The sequence below is a fragment of the Mchenga conophoros genome, linkage group LG22 (genome assembly GCF_057382185.1).
Source record: "Mchenga conophoros isolate Kocher_MC1m ecotype Shallow Benthic linkage group LG22, M_conophoros_male_GT1.1, whole genome shotgun sequence".
NCBI lineage: Eukaryota > Metazoa > Chordata > Actinopteri > Cichliformes > Cichlidae > Mchenga > Mchenga conophoros.
This window is the reverse complement of record NC_140546.1, coordinates 790387-811365: the sequence shown is the minus strand read 5'-3', so window position 1 is coordinate 811365 and position 20979 is coordinate 790387. Positions and strand designations below refer to the sequence as shown.

At 45.2% G+C, this 20979-nt stretch overlaps 2 protein-coding genes across 2 annotated transcripts; both read left to right on the top strand.

Annotated features, from left to right (window-relative positions):
• Positions 1-6503: 6503 nt before the first annotated feature.
• Positions 6504-11108, top strand: LOC146548449 (uncharacterized). Its single transcript, XM_085261725.1, has 6 exons — positions 6504-6682; positions 9611-9756; positions 10018-10082; positions 10567-10728; positions 10811-10915; positions 11002-11108. Exons 1-6 carry the CDS (start codon positions 6536-6538, stop codon positions 11040-11042), a joined length of 666 nt encoding a protein of 221 aa, XP_085117851.1. The 5' UTR covers positions 6504-6535; the 3' UTR covers positions 11043-11108.
• A 3854-nt stretch (positions 11109-14962) lies between these two features.
• On the top strand, positions 14963-19577 carry LOC146548448 (uncharacterized). The gene is made up of 6 exons (XM_085261724.1): positions 14963-15140; positions 18080-18225; positions 18487-18551; positions 19036-19197; positions 19280-19384; positions 19471-19577. The coding sequence occupies exons 1-6, from the start codon at positions 14994-14996 to the stop codon at positions 19509-19511; spliced, it is 666 nt and encodes a 221-aa protein (XP_085117850.1). The 5' UTR covers positions 14963-14993; the 3' UTR covers positions 19512-19577.
• Positions 19578-20979: the final 1402 nt, after the last annotated feature.

Sequence of the window (20979 nt, the reverse complement as noted above, 5' to 3'; positions counted from 1 at the left end):
CTGTGTGCATACCTGTGAGCATACCTGTGTGGATCAGCATGCTTGCATTCCAAAGGTTTCTCCATGTAACGATCTGCTAGAGGGAGTGGGGGGGCCACAGCCCCGTCCTCCAGGGTATGAAGCAGGTATGGAGGAGATCCAGGCCCCAGACATCCAGAGGCCCCAGAGTACAAGGACCCGAGGAGGACCACCAAAGGGGGGGAACCGTGCCTGGTTATTTCTAACATTTTGAGTTATTTTCCAGTGTTAGAAAACCAGCACTGCTCGGTGTTAGCCATTGTTTATCTTCAAAACTGACTAGGTTACTTTTAAACATATAACACTGTCAAAAGTGTTAATTTAACACTCAGAGGTGTGGACCCATATAGACACTTTCCAGTGTTAATTTAACACTGGAGATTTTGCTGTGCACTAGCGTCCTCTCAGAGAGCAGCGCGACTCTTCCCGAAAACCCTCAGTGTCTAAATGCATTTAAAATTGAGGGCAGGGCACCAGCGCCAGAGGTGGGTTGGAGTACACCGACCATCCACTGGATGCTGTAAAACGTGCCCACCCCCAAGGCCCTATATGTATGTGTTAGGTGAGAGTGTGAGTAATGTGGATGTCTAGGTTGCAGAATAAAATTGAGGCACAGGCGGCCAGAAGGGGACAGAGGGGGAGTGCCTCCCCTGCACCCTGGTGACATACCTGCGCCCCAAGCCCTGCGTGTGTGGGTGTGTGTGGTAGAGCGGGAATAGGGAGGCAGCTGAAGATGGGGAGGGAAGAAAGGGAGGGGCAAGTGGCCGACGCCACCGACGCCGATTCTTTTTTTAAAAAGAAAAGAAAAAAACCCTCAAAAATGCTACAAGGAGTTATTTTTGGTATTTACATACATGCAATACACACAACAGCAGACGTATCACTGCTGTAACACTTAAGTGTTACAGCAGTGACACATCTGCTGCTGTCAGGCCTGCAGGTATCAGGCTGCTGTTCTCCTTCATCTCATAGTGGACAGAAATTATTTTTTGGAGTGGCACAAATAATTTGTGTGGCATCAGATTTGATGCAGAACAGCTGATCGTTCTGTAAATAGTTTGAAATGTTTATTTAAAAACACCTTGGCTGCATTTTTAGATAAACAGCTGCAAAAAACTTTGTTTGCAAAACTCAGTAACTTTTTTGAAGAAGTAACTATATAATTAATATCCCAGCATTGGTCATTATTTACTGTATTTGCAGACAGAGTTACAGACTCTCTCCCAGACCACAGACTCATCATACAGTCAGAGCTTTATGAAAAATAAAGAAAGTTGTGTTTTCAAAATTGGAGTTGAAGTTATTTTTCCTTCCAATAGTGTTAACATGCTGCAGGTCATGAACAAGATTTTTTTACATTTTCATTGTCAGTGGGCTGAAGCAGTTAATTAAAAGTCGTCTAACAGAAATGTAAATGCTGTGATTTGATTATTTTAATAAACATGTAACTTGGATGGATTCGATGCTGGCGTGACCACAGTGCACACGTCTGCTGTTGCTCACAGCGGTCCGAGGGACGCTCAGGGAGTTTGTGTGTTCGCTCACACACATGAAACATTAGAGGGAACATTGGTCACAGGTCACTGACTGATGATTTGGTGCTATAGATTAACTAGAATTTATTATCATGACAATTGTTAGGCTGCTGATGTAAATTGATTCATTAGTGTATATTTGACAAAGAATCTTAAGTGACATGTCTCACTTTTTATATGTGTTATTTTATCAGGTGGCAGTATGTCCTAGTGCAGTCAGAGGGGAGGAGCCAGGGCCAAAGGTGAGGCACATCAAGCTCAGAATAATAATTGTAATCTGAGGATAAAACACAGGTACTGAGGATGAAAGAAGCTTCAGTGCTCTCAGAAGAGTAAAAACAGGGCTAAGGTCCACCAGGAGAGACTGGACAGTATAGATGGAAAACCAATATGCCAGCAGTTTATCTCAGTTAACGAGAGGAGCAGGCATGTGTTTGGCTCCTAAACATAGTGGACGTTGAGTTGTTGTGTGGGACACCAGTAGCTGTAACAGTAGTTCATGTTTAGAATAAAAGATCCCAGCTTAAATGGCTTAAAAGCATGTAGAATAGCATATGTAGGGTAGTATATTTCTCCTTTTTTTTAAAGAAGCAAAGACAAAAGAGGGGAAAACAGAAACAGGGCAGGTTCGGTGGTTGAATCATCCGTCCCCACCAACGCCAAAACCAAATCTACGCCCTTGCGCTCACTACATGCTTTATACAGTTTCCTCAGATATGCATGAACATTTTCACACTTTTCTCTTTTGTTTAAACTCTCGTAAAGTTCAACCCATCGTAGAAACATAAGTCCAGTATTATAAAACGAAACCGTGCAGAACGTTTCGTGGGCAGATTTATATAAATTCGACAAGCTAAACTCATTCTGTGCTGTACAGCAGCAGTCCGTAACCTTTTTTGCACCACGGACCAGTTTAATGTCAGACAATATTTTCACGGACCGGCCTTTAAGGTGTCGCAGATAAATACGACAAAATAAAATTATACAAACAAAGACAAAAACGGTGGTATTTTGTAAATATAATAATAAACGCGAATTCACTGTGTAATTGTGTAACTTTATGAGCAGCGTCCTCCTGAAATGTGCCAACAACGTCCTCCTATGTGCTGCTCTCTGGTCGCTATGGTAACGCGTGAATAGTTCTTTCAAAATAAGACACACGACCACGACACGGGAAAAGACACAGGGAAACCGACTCAGCGGACCGGCACTGGTCCATGGCCCTGTTGGGGGCCGCTGCTGTACAGGAGACACTGTACTAGGTTGATGGACAATGGTCTACAACAATCACAATGCACAACACAATGTACTGAAAAAAATTATTTGTATTGGGACAGCCTTCGTCACATTGCTGTGACGTAATCGGCCTTAAAATGCGGCCTGTAAGGCTGCAGACCCTGAATTGGGACACAGCCATTAAATACAAAAGGTGGACGGAGCTAAGAGGAAACAGCTGGGAGACACGGCTGACGAGCCAGGGAGAGCACAAAGCTGAACGCACAGACATAAGGCACAGACCTACAAAGTAAAACATGAAGTACACGACAGACAGAGAGATCCAGACGAGACACAGAACTTAACAGACGCAGACTCATGAGCAGACAAAATAACATCATGGACAGACAGAGGGAACACAGAGAAGAGGGAGCACAGAATAAACACCAGGAGACCAAATAACAAAACCTAAAAACTAGAACTCAGGAAGTACTGCCAAACCAGGAAGCTGAAATACTAGGACAGAACCAAAACAGACAGTCATACTTTGTATTAAAATCAAAAGAAAAAGTACAAAACCAAAAACACTGGCTCACCGACGCAGGACCCTGAGGTCCCACAGGACGATAATCACACGACATAAATCGATAAAACCTGTAAGCCAATCAAACGCGCATGTAACGTTTGCAGTTTGACACAAAGTGATATGTTTCTCCTGTTTGTCACATTTTCACTGCACTCTCGCTTCGTTGGGATGAATTAAGCTTAATTTAGAAAACCAGATTAAACATTTTTCTCAAAATGAGTTCAAAAACATGTTTGTGTAACTCACTGTGGGCTCTTCTGGTTTTCAAATGTACGCTGTTTAAAAAGAAATGTGTGAGTGTGTCAGCAGACATGGTGGTCCACGGTGATGATGATGGGGAGGAGGAGGATAACCTCTGAGCCTGTGTCATTAGAGGAAGCAGCTCTGAGCTCACGGGTTCACCTCGTGTCTGGAGCTGGAGCTCTGGCGCCCTCTAGTGCTCACCAGCTGTTACAAGAACCTTCGTCTGTGGGCAGCAGGCTGTGAGGGTGGAGAAAACAAACACGCCTACAGATGCTAGTAAAATGTTAGATATTATAAACGCTTCATAACATGCTTAACAGCATAATAAATAATACTGAAAAACTGTTCTGATTAAACTGGATGCAAAGCATACAGAAATACTCGTGTATCTCTGGGGCAGTGACCCCTGACCTCTGTCTTTTTTTTACTGAAGCCATGCAGAGTGTTACTTTCATGTTGTGCAGGGAATGGGAGGAAATTCTGTGCTTTTTAATTGCTTTTCCAGAACTTTAATCCCTCAAACCTGTAAACGTAACGCACTTTTCTCTGTTTCTCATATATATGACCCTTGGTTATGTTGGAGTACATATTTTTAAAAGTTTATTCTTCAGCCACCACCCTGCCATGAACCTCGGGATAGGCTAGACCTCAAAGTATACAGCTAACCTGCAGAGCTGCCAAGTAACAAAGTACAAATACTTCTGGACTGTACTAAAGTACAATTTTCAGGTATCTGTGATTCAGTGCTTTTTTTCTGACCACTTTTTACTTTTACTCCCTACATGTTTACACAAACACATTTCTATGAGCTGAACAAACATCAGCAAACACACAAACTGTGTGTGTGCAGTTTGTCTCACAGTGTGCTGCAGCTAAAGTCCGGCTGCTGATCTGACAGGGAGAGAAAAGACAGAGATGGAGACAGATGATAAAGAAGGAGAGAGCTTAGTGTTAAAGGACGGACTGAAACGAACTGAGACAGACTGACTGTGTTATCTAAAGACTGCGTGAGAATCCTCTGCAGGTCAGCGCAGGATATACAGGTGAGTTTGCTGCACTCTGATTGGTTTACAGTAAAGACCAGTGTGTGACTGGTGCACAGTGGCTGTGGATTCATGGTCACAGTTAGCTGATATAAAGACAGCATCAACAGTGTCAGTGTAGAGGATGGAATCAGCCAGGACAGCTCAGGGGACATCTGCTCACATCTGGATGAATCCAGGTGTGTACATGCACAGAGAGCAGCAGGTCAGCTGATCACAGCCTGCACACCAAGAACATCTACTGGTCTAGCTGTACCTGAATTGGGACACACCCTTTGTTGGCTGGATTTACGTACTGCAGGGACACAAACATGTCCTTAAAATGTCTTTTTGAGCTCAGACTCCACTTTATAATATTCTGTGTGCAGCTGGAAAACACCACTTGCACTGTGCCCCACAATCTTTATTTGTCACTGGCATTTAGCTAATGAGTAATCCCAAGATTGCCTTTCACCTAACTGCTGACACGGGTTGCAACATAGCTGGCATCAGTGCTGCCAGACTTAAGCATTCCCAACCCCCGCCCGCTTCCTCTGACACATGTAGGGTCTTGGGTGGGGTGCCACACAGGCCACAGTTGGAAGGCCTTTGGCTTTGCTCGCTGTGCTGTGCAGCCACCCGTCCCTCCTTTTTAATTATAAAGTAGTATTTACAGACCACCACATACAGGACCCTGGGGGACAGGTGCGTTACCCAGAGGTTGGTGGCTGGGGCTCAATTTTACATGCACCTTATACATTGGGGGGGGCAGACTGTTGACAAGCTGTCAAGTGCTTATGTTGCAACTGTCCCCTAATTTGTAATAGCACTCTAGGTTTCATGCAATCATACTCATTATTCACACCTCATACGCTCACGTCCACCAACGCATGCACCCTGTAGGGCATGTTTAACACAGACAAGCAGGGCGGGGAGCAGGCAGGTCTTTCTACACCCGTTTCCTGCACCCTACCTGAGCCCGGGCTGTGTGTGTCTGTATGGTCAGCACTTCCTGTTCCTGTTCCAACACACAGTGGTGGTTTTATGAACCTAATCGGTGTAGTCAGTTTAATTAAAAAAACAACAACATCAACAACATCTTATTTCATAGCGTGATCTTGACGTGCATCATTCAAAGCACATTTTCTGTTGATTAACTCACTGATTCTATTCACTTTATTCACTCACTGTCTTTACTGTTTTGCTAGCTTAGCTTAGCTTGTAGCCGACTCGCTAGCAGCATGGCTACTTCACCTGTCCCTCCTGCACTTTCCTGCTCATTGTGTCAAATGTTTAGCTACTCCTCGGCCTCCTTTAGCAGTAATGATACCTGTAATAATAGATTAATAGATTAGATCATAGAATAATAATAATATAGAATAATAACAGATTAGATCATAGAATTGAATCATATCTGTTATTAACCTCTGTCTCTCTTCCACAGCATGTCTGCAGTTTAACTCATTGCTGTGTGTTATCTGGCTTCATGGACAGAGCATTTAATGGGATCTAAAGCTGTTCATTGCACCTTCAACCAAGTGTTATGCATTAGGTAAAACCCGGACCATAAGTCATCTGGAGCAGTTTTACAAAATTCGGTAAATGTGATGCAGTCCTTCCTCATCATCATCATCATCACTGTCTCTGCTGTAGTCGCTGTGACTGACGATGGCAGCAGTGGTGGCAGAGTTCAGGCTGTGTTTAGTGTTATCCCGAGTACCAGTCTGAATGTCCTTGATGGCTGCTTAAACAAACCCGAGCGAGATCGATACACAAACACAGAGGTTGTGAAATCACAGAAAGCCCAGAAACATCTGAACTGTGCGCAGGAAAACCTTTGTGTCCAAACAGTGTAAACCTGCAGGTTTGTCTCTCCTGCAGCTCGTATAAAAACTGAGTGGCTCAGACTTGGTGACATGTCTGCCACCATCAGCATTATGAATCTGTGGCTCAACTGTCGCTTCCATTTCCTGTTTGCAGCGCTGGTTCTCAGCAGCTCGGCTTTGACACCTGAGGAATGCAAACCGCTGGTGACGCCGCTGTCTATGGAAGACCCCTCTGTGGTAAGACTCCTCTGATTGCTGCCTAGGTCTGTGGGGTGGGCTGTGGAGTTAACAGGTGAACGTGGTGCTGAAGTCATTGTTTGCTGTGGAGGTTCAGACTGATTTACAGCTTCATCATTAAATAACTGCATCTTAGTTTCCACTGCAGGATGGATAAAATACTTTGGTTATTAAACTGCCTACAAATGTAGACTACACACTTTTATTTGCACTTTGAAGTGGCTGAGTGAAGCTGTTGGAGAATATTTGGTTTTCACTAACAATGTTTTTTCACCTGTCCCATTTGGTTCTTTTGCCATCAGAATTATTGTCTAAAGGCAAAGAAAGATGCCCAACGGATTTACTTTACCAAATGGACCGTGCTGTATTGGTCTGTTTGATTCACCTTTGCTTTTACTGTTTATTTTATTTTCACTTGCTACACACGGGACAGACTTGACTGGGGAAAGAAAAACAGCGGGGAAGAGGGACGGGGATAAAAAAACTAAAGCCAACAAAATAAGCAGACAAAAAATACAAATATCAATCACCTGGGTCACCTGTTGACAAAGAAAAAAGGGGAAACAAGCAAAGAAAAAGAGCAACATAATAAACAACATCATCGTGATTATCTATGTGAATATAACAGTAAATATGTCTGTGAAGGTTCTCAGTCATCCAGGTCATCGTAGTCTAAGGAGCTTCAAAGAAAAGCGTCTGGACTTCTTTAAGTTGCTTGAAGACGTTTCACCTCTCATCCGAGAAGCTTCTTCAGTTCTAAGGTCAAATGGTGGAGAGTCCCAGATATAAACCTAGTGGGAGTTTCCCCCCACAGAGGGACAAAAGGACCCCCTGATGATCCTCTAATCACCTGATTAGTGGCTCAGGTGATTATCTGGGACTCTCCGCCATTTGACCTTAGAACTGAAGATTATTATTATTATTATTATTATTATTATTATTATTATTATTATTATTATTATTATTATTATTATTTTATTGTGCAGCACGTAGGATTGACAGTGCACAGTGTGCTTTGAGGTAGGAGCCAAAAAGGGTGTAGTTTGTGTGTGTGAGCACCCGTGTGTACACCTGTGAGCATGGACGCGCTTGTTTTTAAAAGGTTCCTTCATGTAATGATCTGCTAGAGGGTGTGGGGGGGGCCACAGCCCCGTCCTCCAGGGCATGAAGCAGGTATGGAGGAGATCAAGACTCCAGACATCCAGAGGCCCCCAGAACACAAGAGACCAAGGAAGACCAACAGAGGGGCAGCCGCGCCACTGTCCCAGAAAGAGCTGAGGAGAGTCCCAGATGAGGGCTCACTCAGCAGCCGCGGAGCAGAAGCCAGGGGGGGTTGCAGTGACGCGCCCGTGAGCTGCGCCAGAGTGACCGAGCCCCAGGCCGAGAGGCCGAGGGCACCCCACCCCCGAAGTGGCCCGAGCGAGCCCCAGGCTCCAGGCCCCGATAAGCGGCCGCCAAGGAGTGAGCCGGTGTGTAACTGGACGCCCATCCCCGGACACAAAGAACCACCAACGCACCGATGTCTGAGGGAGTCCGTCACTGGCAGGGGAAGTGGTGGTAGGGGGAGATAGGCCTCCAAACCTTGGAGGGCCTGAGATGTCCCCAGAGAGGTGGCGTCTGACACCCAACCTGACATATAGACACAGACATACAGGCACACACATATACAAACATCCATTCCCCCCCCTCATGCTCTCATATGCACTTACTCCACACTCAACCAACGTGGAGACAGACATAAAGAGACGCTGTACACACGATCACACTCCCCAAGCGTACTCTACAAACCGGGTCTAGGTGCCCCCGCCCCTGGAGGGGGGAACTGCACCCAGACCCAGGTGGTGTTACCCTCTTCCCTGGGGTGGGGAGAAGCAGACTGCCCCGACTCCGCAGCAGCAGGAAGGCCCCACACTCCAGACCGCAGTCGGACGGCCAACTCCTCCTCCTAGCCCCCCCGCCCAAACAGGCAGCAGAGAACGGGGGTGAGAGAAGACTCCAAACCTCCCTCCACCCGCTCATTGTAGTGTTGATGCATGTGTGTTCTAAGGTGCATTTAAAACCCAGGAGGGCATGGAGCTACCTGCCAGAGAGCAGCAGGTAAGCGCATAGCCCCTCCTGCTAGCCCTCAGTGTCTACCTGTATTTAAAATTGAGAGGTGGGCAACGGCGCCAGAGGTGAGGTGTACACCCTGATGGTCTTCTGGATGTCGTGTAGCGTGCCCACCCCCAAGATCGTACATGTATGTGTTATGAGAGTGTGAGTAATGTGAATGTCTAAGTTGTGGGATAAAATTGAGGCTCCACAAAAATGGAGCTCAGCATTGTTAATTTCATGTTTCCTGAGTGACTGAAGCACATTTGAAACAACAGAAGTCGAGCCTTAAAACCCCAAAAATGTGACTAGTATCAAAAGGCTAAAAGTAAAATTACATAAAATCCACCCATCCATTCTCTTCCACTTCCATTATAAGTCAGGGTCGCAGGGAGACTGACATCTATCTCCATTATCACAGGAAGCAGGCACACCTGGACAGGTGTCCAGCCTGTGGCAGGGCTAACACAGAGAAGTGTGTGGACGGAGAAAACATGAAAACAGGAAGAACCCAGCCAGATGGGAGATTCCAGATCTCCTTGCTGTGAGGACACAGTGCTAACCACTGTGTGCAGACAGCGCCCTCTCCTGTCTTATTTAGTTATTGTCAGTAATAGTGATTGTCGATTGATTATTATTATTATTGTTGATTATGATTAGTGACTTATTGACTGGTCAGTGAGATTCAAACAGGGATCTGTTTTCTTCAGGTGTGACAGCTTCCTGTTGGGTCAGGAAGAACAGGATACGAAGCGCTGTCATGTTTTTGGTTTATTTAATAAAACTCATGTAGCAGGCAGCGTGTCAGCTGACTAGGCCACTTCCTTGTCTGTGCAGATGTATGGCAGGGTGAACTTCCTGCTGGGCTACACCAGTCACGACGTCTACAAAGCTCTCCTGAACCTGACCGACAGCTCCTGGGTGAAGATCAGCGCCTCACCAGTGCGCTCTGGGGAGGTCGTCATGTTGCAGGAAGACAGGATGTGAGCTCATCACACGCATCAACATCTGTTACCATTAAGCCCATCCATCCTGCACCAGAGGGTAGCAGGGGACAGCAGAGGGCAGCAGACAGTAACAACACAACAGGGGGCAGCAGGGGGTAATAAGAGGCAACAGAGGGAAGCAAATGGTAACGGGGCATAACAGAGGTCAGCAGGGGGCAGCAGGCAACAGACAGTAACTGAGGGCAAGAGAGTTTCTGAAGTGGGCGTGAGTTTATTCTTTCTCTCTGATGTTCTCAGGAATGGAACCTGCATGACTTCAACGACGAACGTAACCTTTGAAGGAAACACTGCCACGGTGGAAAGTACGCAACCCACTCGACCTGACACACTACAGAGAAGTTCCAACATAAAAGCTGCAAAGTTTTCATGATTCTTTTTCCTGTTCTGTCTCATTTTAGATTAACTTTTTCATTTGTTTCCAGTAATATTGTTTCTTCCATCACTCATATTTTCTCTGAAATCGGTTAATTCAAACAGCTTGATATTTTTCAGTTCTTTTTTCTTCTATCTAAGGTCATTCTAGGGGATTTTTAGCTGCTTTTTTGTTTAGATGATTGTACATTCATCCCCAGGTTTTTGTGTCATTTTCCTGCATATCATCTAAGTTATTTTCAGTTAAACTCTTTGTGTCTGATTTAATTGTCTTTTAATATTAGATTGTGTATTTGTCTCTTGTAAATTGATCTCTGGCGTTTTCCTACGTGAGGTTTTCAGTCCTCGAGGTGCAGTTGGACTTCCTGTTTCAGAAGATCATGTTGTTATTACATGAAATTTTTCTGTTCCCAGTGGCCAACTCCACGTCTTCGTTCTACTTGCTGCCGAGCTGTGACGGCTGCCTCGTCTTCGTGATAAACAGCACGGCTAGAAACACCAAACGTCAGCTTAAATTACTGAAGATCGATATAGATGCCAGCGATGAGTTCGTTGCTCATTCCCTTTATCTTCTGGGTAGGACGAAAATTAGACACAGAAGTTAAAATTCTCATTTAAAATCCAAAATGTTCATCCGTTTGAGTGTTTTTGTTTGCAGGCAAAGAGTCAACCCTGAAGGAGCCGGAGCTGGAACACTTCAAGCAGCAGGCAACATGCTTGGGCTTCTCCGGAGACCCGGACTTCATCTACAACCCAGAGAAAAGTGCTTCACTTTAACTGTTTGCACTAGAATCTGAGAAATCAGTCTGAGGTGAATCAGGTGATGCGACTGTCTGTTTCTCTCTGCAGGTTTCTGTGCTGAAGGTGAAGGTATCAAGATTCCCAATTAGAGAAACCACCTACCATCAGAAACCAAGACTTCACCTGAGAAAGTAAAGAGATCAAAAACATAAAAAGTGTGTCTGCATCTTTTATTCTGGGCTTTGAATAGTTGAATAGTTCTTTCAAAATAAGACACACGACCACGACACGGGAAAAGACACAGGGAAACCGACTCAGCGGACCGGCACTGGTCCATGGCCCTGTTGGGGGCCGCTGCTGTACAGGAGACACTGTACTAGGTTGATGGACAATGGTCTACAACAATCACAATGCACAACACAATGTACTGAAAAAAATTATTTGTATTGGGACAGCCTTCGTCACATTGCTGTGACGTAATCGGCCTTAAAATGCGGCCTGTAAGGCTGCAGACCCTGAATTGGGACACAGCCATTAAATACAAAAGGTGGACGGAGCTAAGAGGAAACAGCTGGGAGACACGGCTGACGAGCCAGGGAGAGCACAAAGCTGAACGCACAGACATAAGGCACAGACCTACAAAGTAAAACATGAAGTACACGACAGACAGAGAGATCCAGACGAGACACAGAACTTAACAGACGCAGACTCATGAGCAGACAAAATAACATCATGGACAGACAGAGGGAACACAGAGAAGAGGGAGCACAGAATAAACACCAGGAGACCAAATAACAAAACCTAAAAACTAGAACTCAGGAAGTACTGCCAAACCAGGAAGCTGAAATACTAGGACAGAACCAAAACAGACAGTCATACTTTGTATTAAAATCAAAAGAAAAAGTACAAAACCAAAAACACTGGCTCACCGACGCAGGACCCTGAGGTCCCACAGGACGATAATCACACGACATAAATCGATAAAACCTGTAAGCCAATCAAACGCGCATGTAACGTTTGCAGTTTGACACAAAGTGATATGTTTCTCCTGTTTGTCACATTTTCACTGCACTCTCGCTTCGTTGGGATGAATTAAGCTTAATTTAGAAAACCAGATTAAACATTTTTCTCAAAATGAGTTCAAAAACATGTTTGTGTAACTCACTGTGGGCTCTTCTGGTTTTCAAATGTACGCTGTTTAAAAAGAAATGTGTGAGTGTGTCAGCAGACATGGTGGTCCACGGTGATGATGATGGGGAGGAGGAGGATAACCTCTGAGCCTGTGTCATTAGAGGAAGCAGCTCTGAGCTCACGGGTTCACCTCGTGTCTGGAGCTGGAGCTCTGGCGCCCTCTAGTGCTCACCAGCTGTTACAAGAACCTTCGTCTGTGGGCAGCAGGCTGTGAGGGTGGAGAAAACAAACACACCTACGGATGCTAGTAAAATGTTAGATATTATAAACGCTTCATAACATGCTTAACAGCATAATAAATAATACTGAAAAACTGTTCTGATTAAACTGGATGCAAAGCATACAGAAATACTCGTGTATCTCTGGGGCAGTGACCCCTGACCTCTGTCTTTTTTTTACTGAAGCCATGCAGAGTGTTACTTTCATGTTGTGCAGGGAATGGGAGGAAATTCTGTGCTTTTTAATTGCTTTTCCAGAACTTTAATCCCTCAAACCTGTAAACGTAACGCACTTTTCTCTGTTTCTCATATATATGACCCTTGGTTATGTTGGAGTACATATTTTTAAAAGTTTATTCTTCAGCCACCACCCTGCCATGAACCTCGGGATAGGCTAGACCTCAAAGTATACAGCTAACCTGCAGAGCTGCCAAGTAACAAAGTACAAATACTTCTGGACTGTACTAAAGTACAATTTTCAGGTATCTGTGATTCAGTGCTTTTTTTCTGACCACTTTTTACTTTTACTCCCTACATGTTTACACAAACACATTTCTATGAGCTGAACAAACATCAGCAAACACACAAACTGTGTGTGTGCAGTTTGTCTCACAGTGTGCTGCAGCTAAAGTCCGGCTGCTGATCTGACAGGGAGAGAAAAGACAGAGATGGAGACAGATGATAAAGAAGGAGAGAGCTTAGTGTTAAAGGACGGACTGAAACGAACTGAGACAGACTGACTGTGTTATCTAAAGACTGCATGAGAATCCTCTGCAGGTCAGCGCAGGATATACAGGTGAGTTTGCTGCACTCTGATTGGTTTACAGTAAAGACCAGTGTGTGACTGGTGCACAGTGGCTGTGGATTCATGGTCACAGTTAGCTGATATAAAGACAGCATCAACAGTGTCAGTGTAGAGGATGGAATCAGCCAGGACAGCTCAGGGGACATCTGCTCACATCTGGATGAATCCAGGTGTGTACATGCACAGAGAGCAGCAGGTCAGCTGATCACAGCCTGCACACCAAGAACATCTACTGGTCTAGCTGTACCTGAATTGGGACACACCCTTTGTTGGCTGGATTTACGTACTGCAGGGACACAAACATGTCCTTAAAATGTCTTTTTGAGCTCAGACTCCACTTTATAATATTCTGTGTGCAGCTGGAAAACACCACTTGCACTGTGCCCCACAATCTTTATTTGTCACTGGCATTTAGCTAATGAGTAATCCCAAGATTGCCTTTCACCTAACTGCTGACACGGGTTGCAACATAGCTGGCATCAGTGCTGCCAGACTTAAGCATTCCCAACCCCCGCCCGCTTCCTCTGACACATGTAGGGTCTTGGGTGGGGTGCCACACAGGCCACAGTTGGAAGGCCTTTGGCTTTGCTCGCTGTGCTGTGCAGCCACCCGTCCCTCCTTTTTAATTATAAAGTAGTATTTACAGACCACCACATACAGGACCCTGGGGGACAGGTGCGTTACCCAGAGGTTGGTGGCTGGGGCTCAATTTTACATGCACCTTATACATTGGGGGGGGCAGACTGTTGACAAGCTGTCAAGTGCTTATGTTGCAACTGTCCCCTAATTTGTAATAGCACTCTAGGTTTCATGCAATCATACTCATTATTCACACCTCATACGCTCACGTCCACCAACGCATGCACCCTGTAGGGCATGTTTAACACAGACAAGCAGGGCGGGGAGCAGGCAGGTCTTTCTACACCCGTTTCCTGCACCCTACCTGAGCCCGGGCTGTGTGTGTCTGTATGGTCAGCACTTCCTGTTCCTGTTCCAACACACAGTGGTGGTTTTATGAACCTAATCGGTGTAGTCAGTTTAATTAAAAAAACAACAACATCAACAACATCTTATTTCATAGCGTGATCTTGACGTGCATCATTCAAAGCACATTTTCTGTTGATTAACTCACTGATTCTATTCACTTTATTCACTCACTGTCTTTACTGTTTTGCTAGCTTAGCTTAGCTTGTAGCCGACTCGCTAGCAGCATGGCTACTTCACCTGTCCCTCCTGCACTTTCCTGCTCATTGTGTCAAATGTTTAGCTACTCCTCGGCCTCCTTTAGCAGTAATGATACCTGTAATAATAGATTAATAGATTAGATCATAGAATAATAATAATATAGAATAATAACAGATTAGATCATAGAATTGAATCATATCTGTTATTAACCTCTGTCTCTCTTCCACAGCATGTCTGCAGTTTAACTCATTGCTGTGTGTTATCTGGCTTCATGGACAGAGCATTTAATGGGATCTAAAGCTGTTCATTGCACCTTCAACCAAGTGTTATGCATTAGGTAAAACCCGGACCATAAGTCATCTGGAGCAGTTTTACAAAATTCGGTAAATGTGATGCAGTCCTTCCTCATCATCACCATCATCACTGTCTCTGCTGTAGTCGCTGTGACTGACGATGGCAGCAGTGGTGGCAGAGTTCAGGCTGTGTTTAGTGTTATCCCGAGTACCAGTCTGAATGTCCTTGATGGCTGCTTAAACAAACCCGAGCGAGATCGATACACAAACACAGAGGTTGTGAAATCACAGAAAGCCCAGAAACATCTGAACTGTGCGCAGGAAAACCTTTGTGTCCAAACAGTGTAAACCTGCAGGTTTGTCTCTCCTGCAGCTCGTATAAAAACTGAGTGGCTCAGACTTGGTGACATGTCTGCCACCATCAGCATTATGAATCTGTGGCTCAACTGTCGCTTCCATTTCCTGTTTGCAGCGCTGGTTCTCAGCAGCTCGGCTTTGACACCTGAGGAATGCAAACCGCTGGTGACGCCGCTGTCTATGGAAGACCCCTCTGTGGTAAGACTCCTCTGATTGCTGCCTAGGTCTGTGGGGTGGGCTGTGGAGTTAACAGGTGAACGTGGTGCTGAAGTCATTGTTTGCTGTGGAGGTTCAGACTGATTTACAGCTTCATCATTAAATAACTGCATCTTAGTTTCCACTGCAGGATGGATAAAATACTTTGGTTATTAAACTGCCTACAAATGTAGACTACACACTTTTATTTGCACTTTGAAGTGGCTGAGTGAAGCTGTTGGAGAATATTTGGTTTTCACTAACAATGTTTTTTCACCTGTCCCATTTGGTTCTTTTGCCATCAGAATTATTGTCTAAAGGCAAAGAAAGATGCCCAACGGATTTACTTTACCAAATGGACCGTGCTGTATTGGTCTGTTTGATTCACCTTTGCTTTTACTGTTTATTTTATTTTCACTTGCTACACACGGGACAGACTTGACTGGAGAAAGAAAAACAGCGGGGAAGAGGGACGGGGATAAAAAAACTAAAGCCAACAAAATAAGCAGACAAAAAATACAAATATCAATCACCTGGGTCACCTGTTGACAAAGAAAAAAGGGGAAACAAGCAAAGAAAAAGAGCAACATAATAAACAACATCATCGTGATTATCTATGTGAATATAACAGTAAATATGTCTGTGAAGGTTCTCAGTCATCCAGGTCATCGTAGTCTAAGGAGCTTCAAAGAAAAGCGTCTGGACTTCTTTAAGTTGCTTGAAGACGTTTCACCTCTCATCCCAGAAGCTTCTTCAGTTCTAAGGTCAAATGGTGGAGAGTCCCAGATATAAACCCAGTGGGAATTTCCCCCCACAGAGGGACAAAAGGACCCCTGATGATCCTCTAATCACCTGATTAGTGGCTCAGGTGATTATCTGGGACTCTCCGCCATTTGACCTTAGAACTGAAGATTATTATTATTATTATTATTATTATTATTATTATTATTATTATTATTATTATTATTATTATTATTATTATTATTATTTTATTGTGCAGCACGTAGGATTGACAGCGCACAGTGTGCTTTGAGGTAGGAGCCAAAAAGGGTGTAGTTTGTGTGTGTGAGCACCCGTGTGTACACCTGTGAGCATGGACGCGCTTGTTTTTAAAAGGTTCCTTCATGTAATGATCTGCTAGAGGGTGTGGGGGGGGCCACAGCCCCGTCCTCCAGGGCATGAAGCAGGTATGGAGGAGATCAAGACTCCAGACATCCAGAGGCCCCCAGAACACAAGAGACCAAGGAAGACCAACAGAGGGGCAGCCGCGCCACTGTCCCAGAAAGAGCTGAGGAGAGTCCCAGATGAGGGCTCACTCAGCAGCCGCGGAGCAGAAGCCAGGGGGGGTTGCAGTGACGCGCCCGTGAGCTGCGCCAGAGTGACCGAGCCCCAGGCCGAGAGGCCGAGGGCACCCCACCCCCGAAGTGGCCCGAGCGAGCCCCAGGCTCCAGGCCCCGATAAGCGGCCGCCAAGGAGTGAGCCGGTGTGTAACTGGACGCCCATCCCCGGACACACAGAACCACCAACGCACCGATGTCTGAGGGAGTCCGTCACTGGCAGGGGACGTGGTGGTGGGGGGAGATAGGCCTCCAAACCTTGGAGGGCCTGAGATGTCCCCAGAGAGGTGGCGCCTGACACCCAACCTGACATATAGACACAGACATACAGGCACACACAGACACAAACATCCATTCCCACCCTCATGCTCTCATATGCACTTACTCCACACTCAACCAACGTGGAGACAGACATAAAGAGACGTTGTACACACGATCACACTCCCCAAGCGTACTCTACAAACCGGGTCTAGGTGCCCTTGCCCCTGGAGGGGGGAACTGCACCCAGACCCAGGTGGTGTTACCCTCTTCCCTGCGGTGGGGAGAAGCAGACTGCCCCGACTCCGCAGCAGCAGGAAGGCCCCACACTCCAGACCGCAGTCGGACGGCCAACTCCTCCTCCTAGCCCCCCCGCCCAAACAGGCAGCAGAGAACGGGGGTGAGAGAAGACTCCAAACCTCCCTCCACCCACTCATTTGTAGTGTTGATGCATGTGTGTTCTAAGGTGCATTTAAAACCCAAGAGGGCATGGAGCTACCTGCCAGAGAGCAGCAGGTAAGCGCATAGCCCCTCCTGCTAGCCCTCAGTGTCTACCTGTATTTAAAATTGAGAGGTGGGCAACGGCGCCAGAGGTGGGGTGTACACCCTGATGGTCTTCTGGATGCCGTGTAGCGTGCCCACCCCCAAGATCGTACATGTATGTGTTATGAGAGTGTGAGTAATGTGAATGTCTAAGTTGTGGGATAAAATTGAGGCTCCACAAAAATGGAGCTCAGCATTGTTAATTTCATGTTTCCTGAGTGACTGAAGCACATTTGAAACAACAGAAGTCGAGCCTTAAAACCCCAAAAATGTGACTAGTATCAAAAGGCTAAAAGTAAAATTACATAAAATCCACCCATCCATTCTCTTCCACTTCCATTATAAGTCAGGGTCGCAGGGAGACTGACATCTATCTCCATTATCACAGGAAGCAGGCACACCTGGACAGGTGTCCAGCCTGTGGCAGGGCTAACACAGAGAAGTGTGTGGACGGAGAAAACATGAAAACAGGAAGAACCCAGCCAGATGGGAGATTCCAGATCTCCTTGCTGTGAGGACACAGTGCTAACCACTGTGTGCAGACAGCGCCCTCTCCTGTCTTATTTAGTTATTGTCAGTAATAGTGATTGTCGATTGATTATTATTATTATTGTTGATTATGATTAGTGACTTATTGACTGGTCAGTGAGATTCAAACAGGGATCTGTTTTCTTCAGGTGTGACAGCTTCCTGTTGGGTCAGGAAGAACAGGATACAAAGCGCTGTCATGTTTTTGGTTTATTTAATAAAACTCATGTAGCAGGCAGCGTGTCAGCTGACTAGGCCACTTCCTTGTCTGTGCAGATGTATGGCAGGGTGAACTTCCTGCTGGGCTACACCAGTCACGACGTCTACAAAGCTCTCCTGAACCTGACCGACAGCTCCTGGGTGAAGATCAGCGCCTCACCAGTGCGCTCTGGGGAGGTCGTCATGTTGCAGGAAAACAGGATGTGAGCTCATCACACGCATCAACATCTGTTACCATTAAGCCCATCCATCCTGCACCAGAGGGTAGCAGGGGACAGCAGAGGGCAGCAGACAGTAACAACACAACAGGGGGCAGCAGGGGGTAATAAGAGGCAACAGAGGGAAGCAAATGGTAACGGGGCATAACAGAGGTCAGCAGGGGGCAGCAGGCAACAGACAGTAACTGAGGGCAAGAGAGTTTCTGAAGTGGGCGTGAGTTTATTCTTTCTCTCTGATGTTCTCAGGAATGGAACCTGCATGACTTCAACGACGAACGTAACCTTTGAAGGAAACACTGCCACGGTGGAAAGTACGCAACCCACTCGACCTGACACACTACAGAGAAGTTCCAACATAAAAGCTGCAAAGTTTTCATGATTCTTTTTCCTGTTCTGTCTCATTTTAGATTAACTTTTTCATTTGTTTCCAGTAATATTGTTTCTTCCATCACTCATATTTTCTCTGAAATCGGTTAATTCAAACAGCTTGATATTTTTCAGTTCTTTTTTCTTCTATCTAAGGTCATTCTAGGGGATTTTTAGCTGCTTTTTTGTTTAGATGATTGTACATTCATCCCCAGGTTTTTGTGTCATTTTCCTGCATATCATCTAAGTTATTTTCAGTTAAACTCTTTGTGTCTGATTTAATTGTCTTTTAATATTAGATTGTGTATTTGTCTCTTGTAAATTGATCTCTGGCGTTTTCCTACGTGAGGTTTTCAGTCCTCGAGGTGCAGTTGGACTTCCTGTTTCAGAAGATCATGTTGTTATTACATGAAATTTTTCTGTTCCCAGTGGCCAACTCCACGTCTTCGTTCTACTTGCTGCCGAGCTGTGACGGCTGCCTCGTCTTCGTGATAAACAGCACGGCTAGAAACACCAAACGTCAGCTTAAATTACTGAAGATCGATATAGATGCCAGCGATGAGTTCGTTGCTCATTCCCTTTATCTTCTGGGTAGGACGAAAATTAGACACAGAAGTTAAAATTCTCATTTAAAATCCAAAATGTTCATCCGTTTGAGTGTTTTTGTTTGCAGGCAAAGAGTCAACCCTGAAGGAGCCGGAGCTGGAACACTTCAAGCAGCAGGCAACATGCTTGGGCTTCTCCGGAGACCCGGACTTCATCTACAACCCAGAGAAAAGTGCTTCACTTTAACTGTTTGCACTAGAATCTGAGAAATCAGTCTGAGGTGAATCAGGTGATGCGACTGTCTGTTTCTCTCTGCAGGTTTCTGTGCTGAAGGTGAAGGTATCAAGATTCCCAATTAGAGAAACCACCTACCATCAGAAACCAAGACTTCACCTGAGAAAGTAAAGAGATCAAAAACATAAAAAGTGTGTCTGCATCTTTTATTCTGGGCTTTTTAATGTAACATGGTTTAAAACCAAAGGTCTGCAGACTGCGATTACAAACACTGGTTTCTGCAGATGAGCAAACAGAAGCGATCACTGAGGAGCTGTAATCATGGCCTCAGTCTTGGCACAGAGGCTATTTTTGGTGAAGCAGCCTCTCCAGGGCTGAGTGACACGTGCTTGGGATTACAGCAATGACTCTAATATCGCTAAACAGCGCAGAATCGCTGCTTTCACAAACTGTTCAAAAGTTATAGTAATTTTAAAAAGTGTTGTAAAAACCTTTGGCCAGCAGCGTGTTAGGGGTTACAGTGTTAAGTAAGGGAATTGCCTTAGCATGGTTAAACACAGGACAGAGGAAGGTACGAACTCTAGCGAGGGTTTCATTTTAACATTATACCAACTAAGTCATTAAGTGTAACTGGATAATGAGGAAATGACTCAAGGACCGTCTTCATAAGGGAGGGACCTAAGGAGGATATCAACCCATCGCCTTGCAGTGTTGGGAAGGTTACTTTTAAAATGTATTCCACTACAGATTACAGATTACATGCCCCAAAATATATTTTGCAACGTATTCCGTTACGTTACTCAATGAGAGTAACGTATCCTGATTACTTTGGATTACTTAATATATTATCATGCTTTTTACAGCTACATGAATGTGATTTATTACTATTACTGAAGGCTACTCTCCACACCAACACCAGCTAGATGTTTAAATCATAATATAAATGAGTAACAGTAGGTGGACATTAGGTAAGGCTGCACTTTTTGCAGCGATCTCGTGTAGAAAACTATTCGGCGCGTATATAAAACAGGTGAGCGGCTCCAAACCGTGGTAAAGGGACCTCTGGCTAATACGTCGGGTTCGTGTCGGCTCGTAGCTGAAAACTAGCTTTACTTTGTTGTCTGGGTCACTTTGCTAGCAGAGACAGAGAGAGGCGTTGAAAGGCTGCTCCAACAGGACTTATTGTTTCAGAGGAAACAGGAACACGGTGTACAGTCGAGTCTTAACAGCTTACTCACAGCTGGGCTCGTCAGGCTCTCTTCTTGGCTGCAGTGGTTATTATTATATTTACATGCTTCCAGCTCCCGTTTCTGCTCAGTGACAGCTCCTACTTTTCCTTTTTCTCCCTCACTCACAGACACATCACGGGTCCATCCTCCCTGCAGCACAGACTACACTGCCCATCAGGCTTTAGGGCGATGCCTGTAACACTTCCTGTTGCCTTCATATTAAATCATTTAAAAAAATATTTCTTCACGTCATTATGAGACGCGAGATTGAAACACGGGCATTTGAGCCTCTTAATGCGTGTTTTGTTTGGGTTTCCAACGGCGTGGAATTACCAAACATAGAGAGGGCATAGCCGAACATATG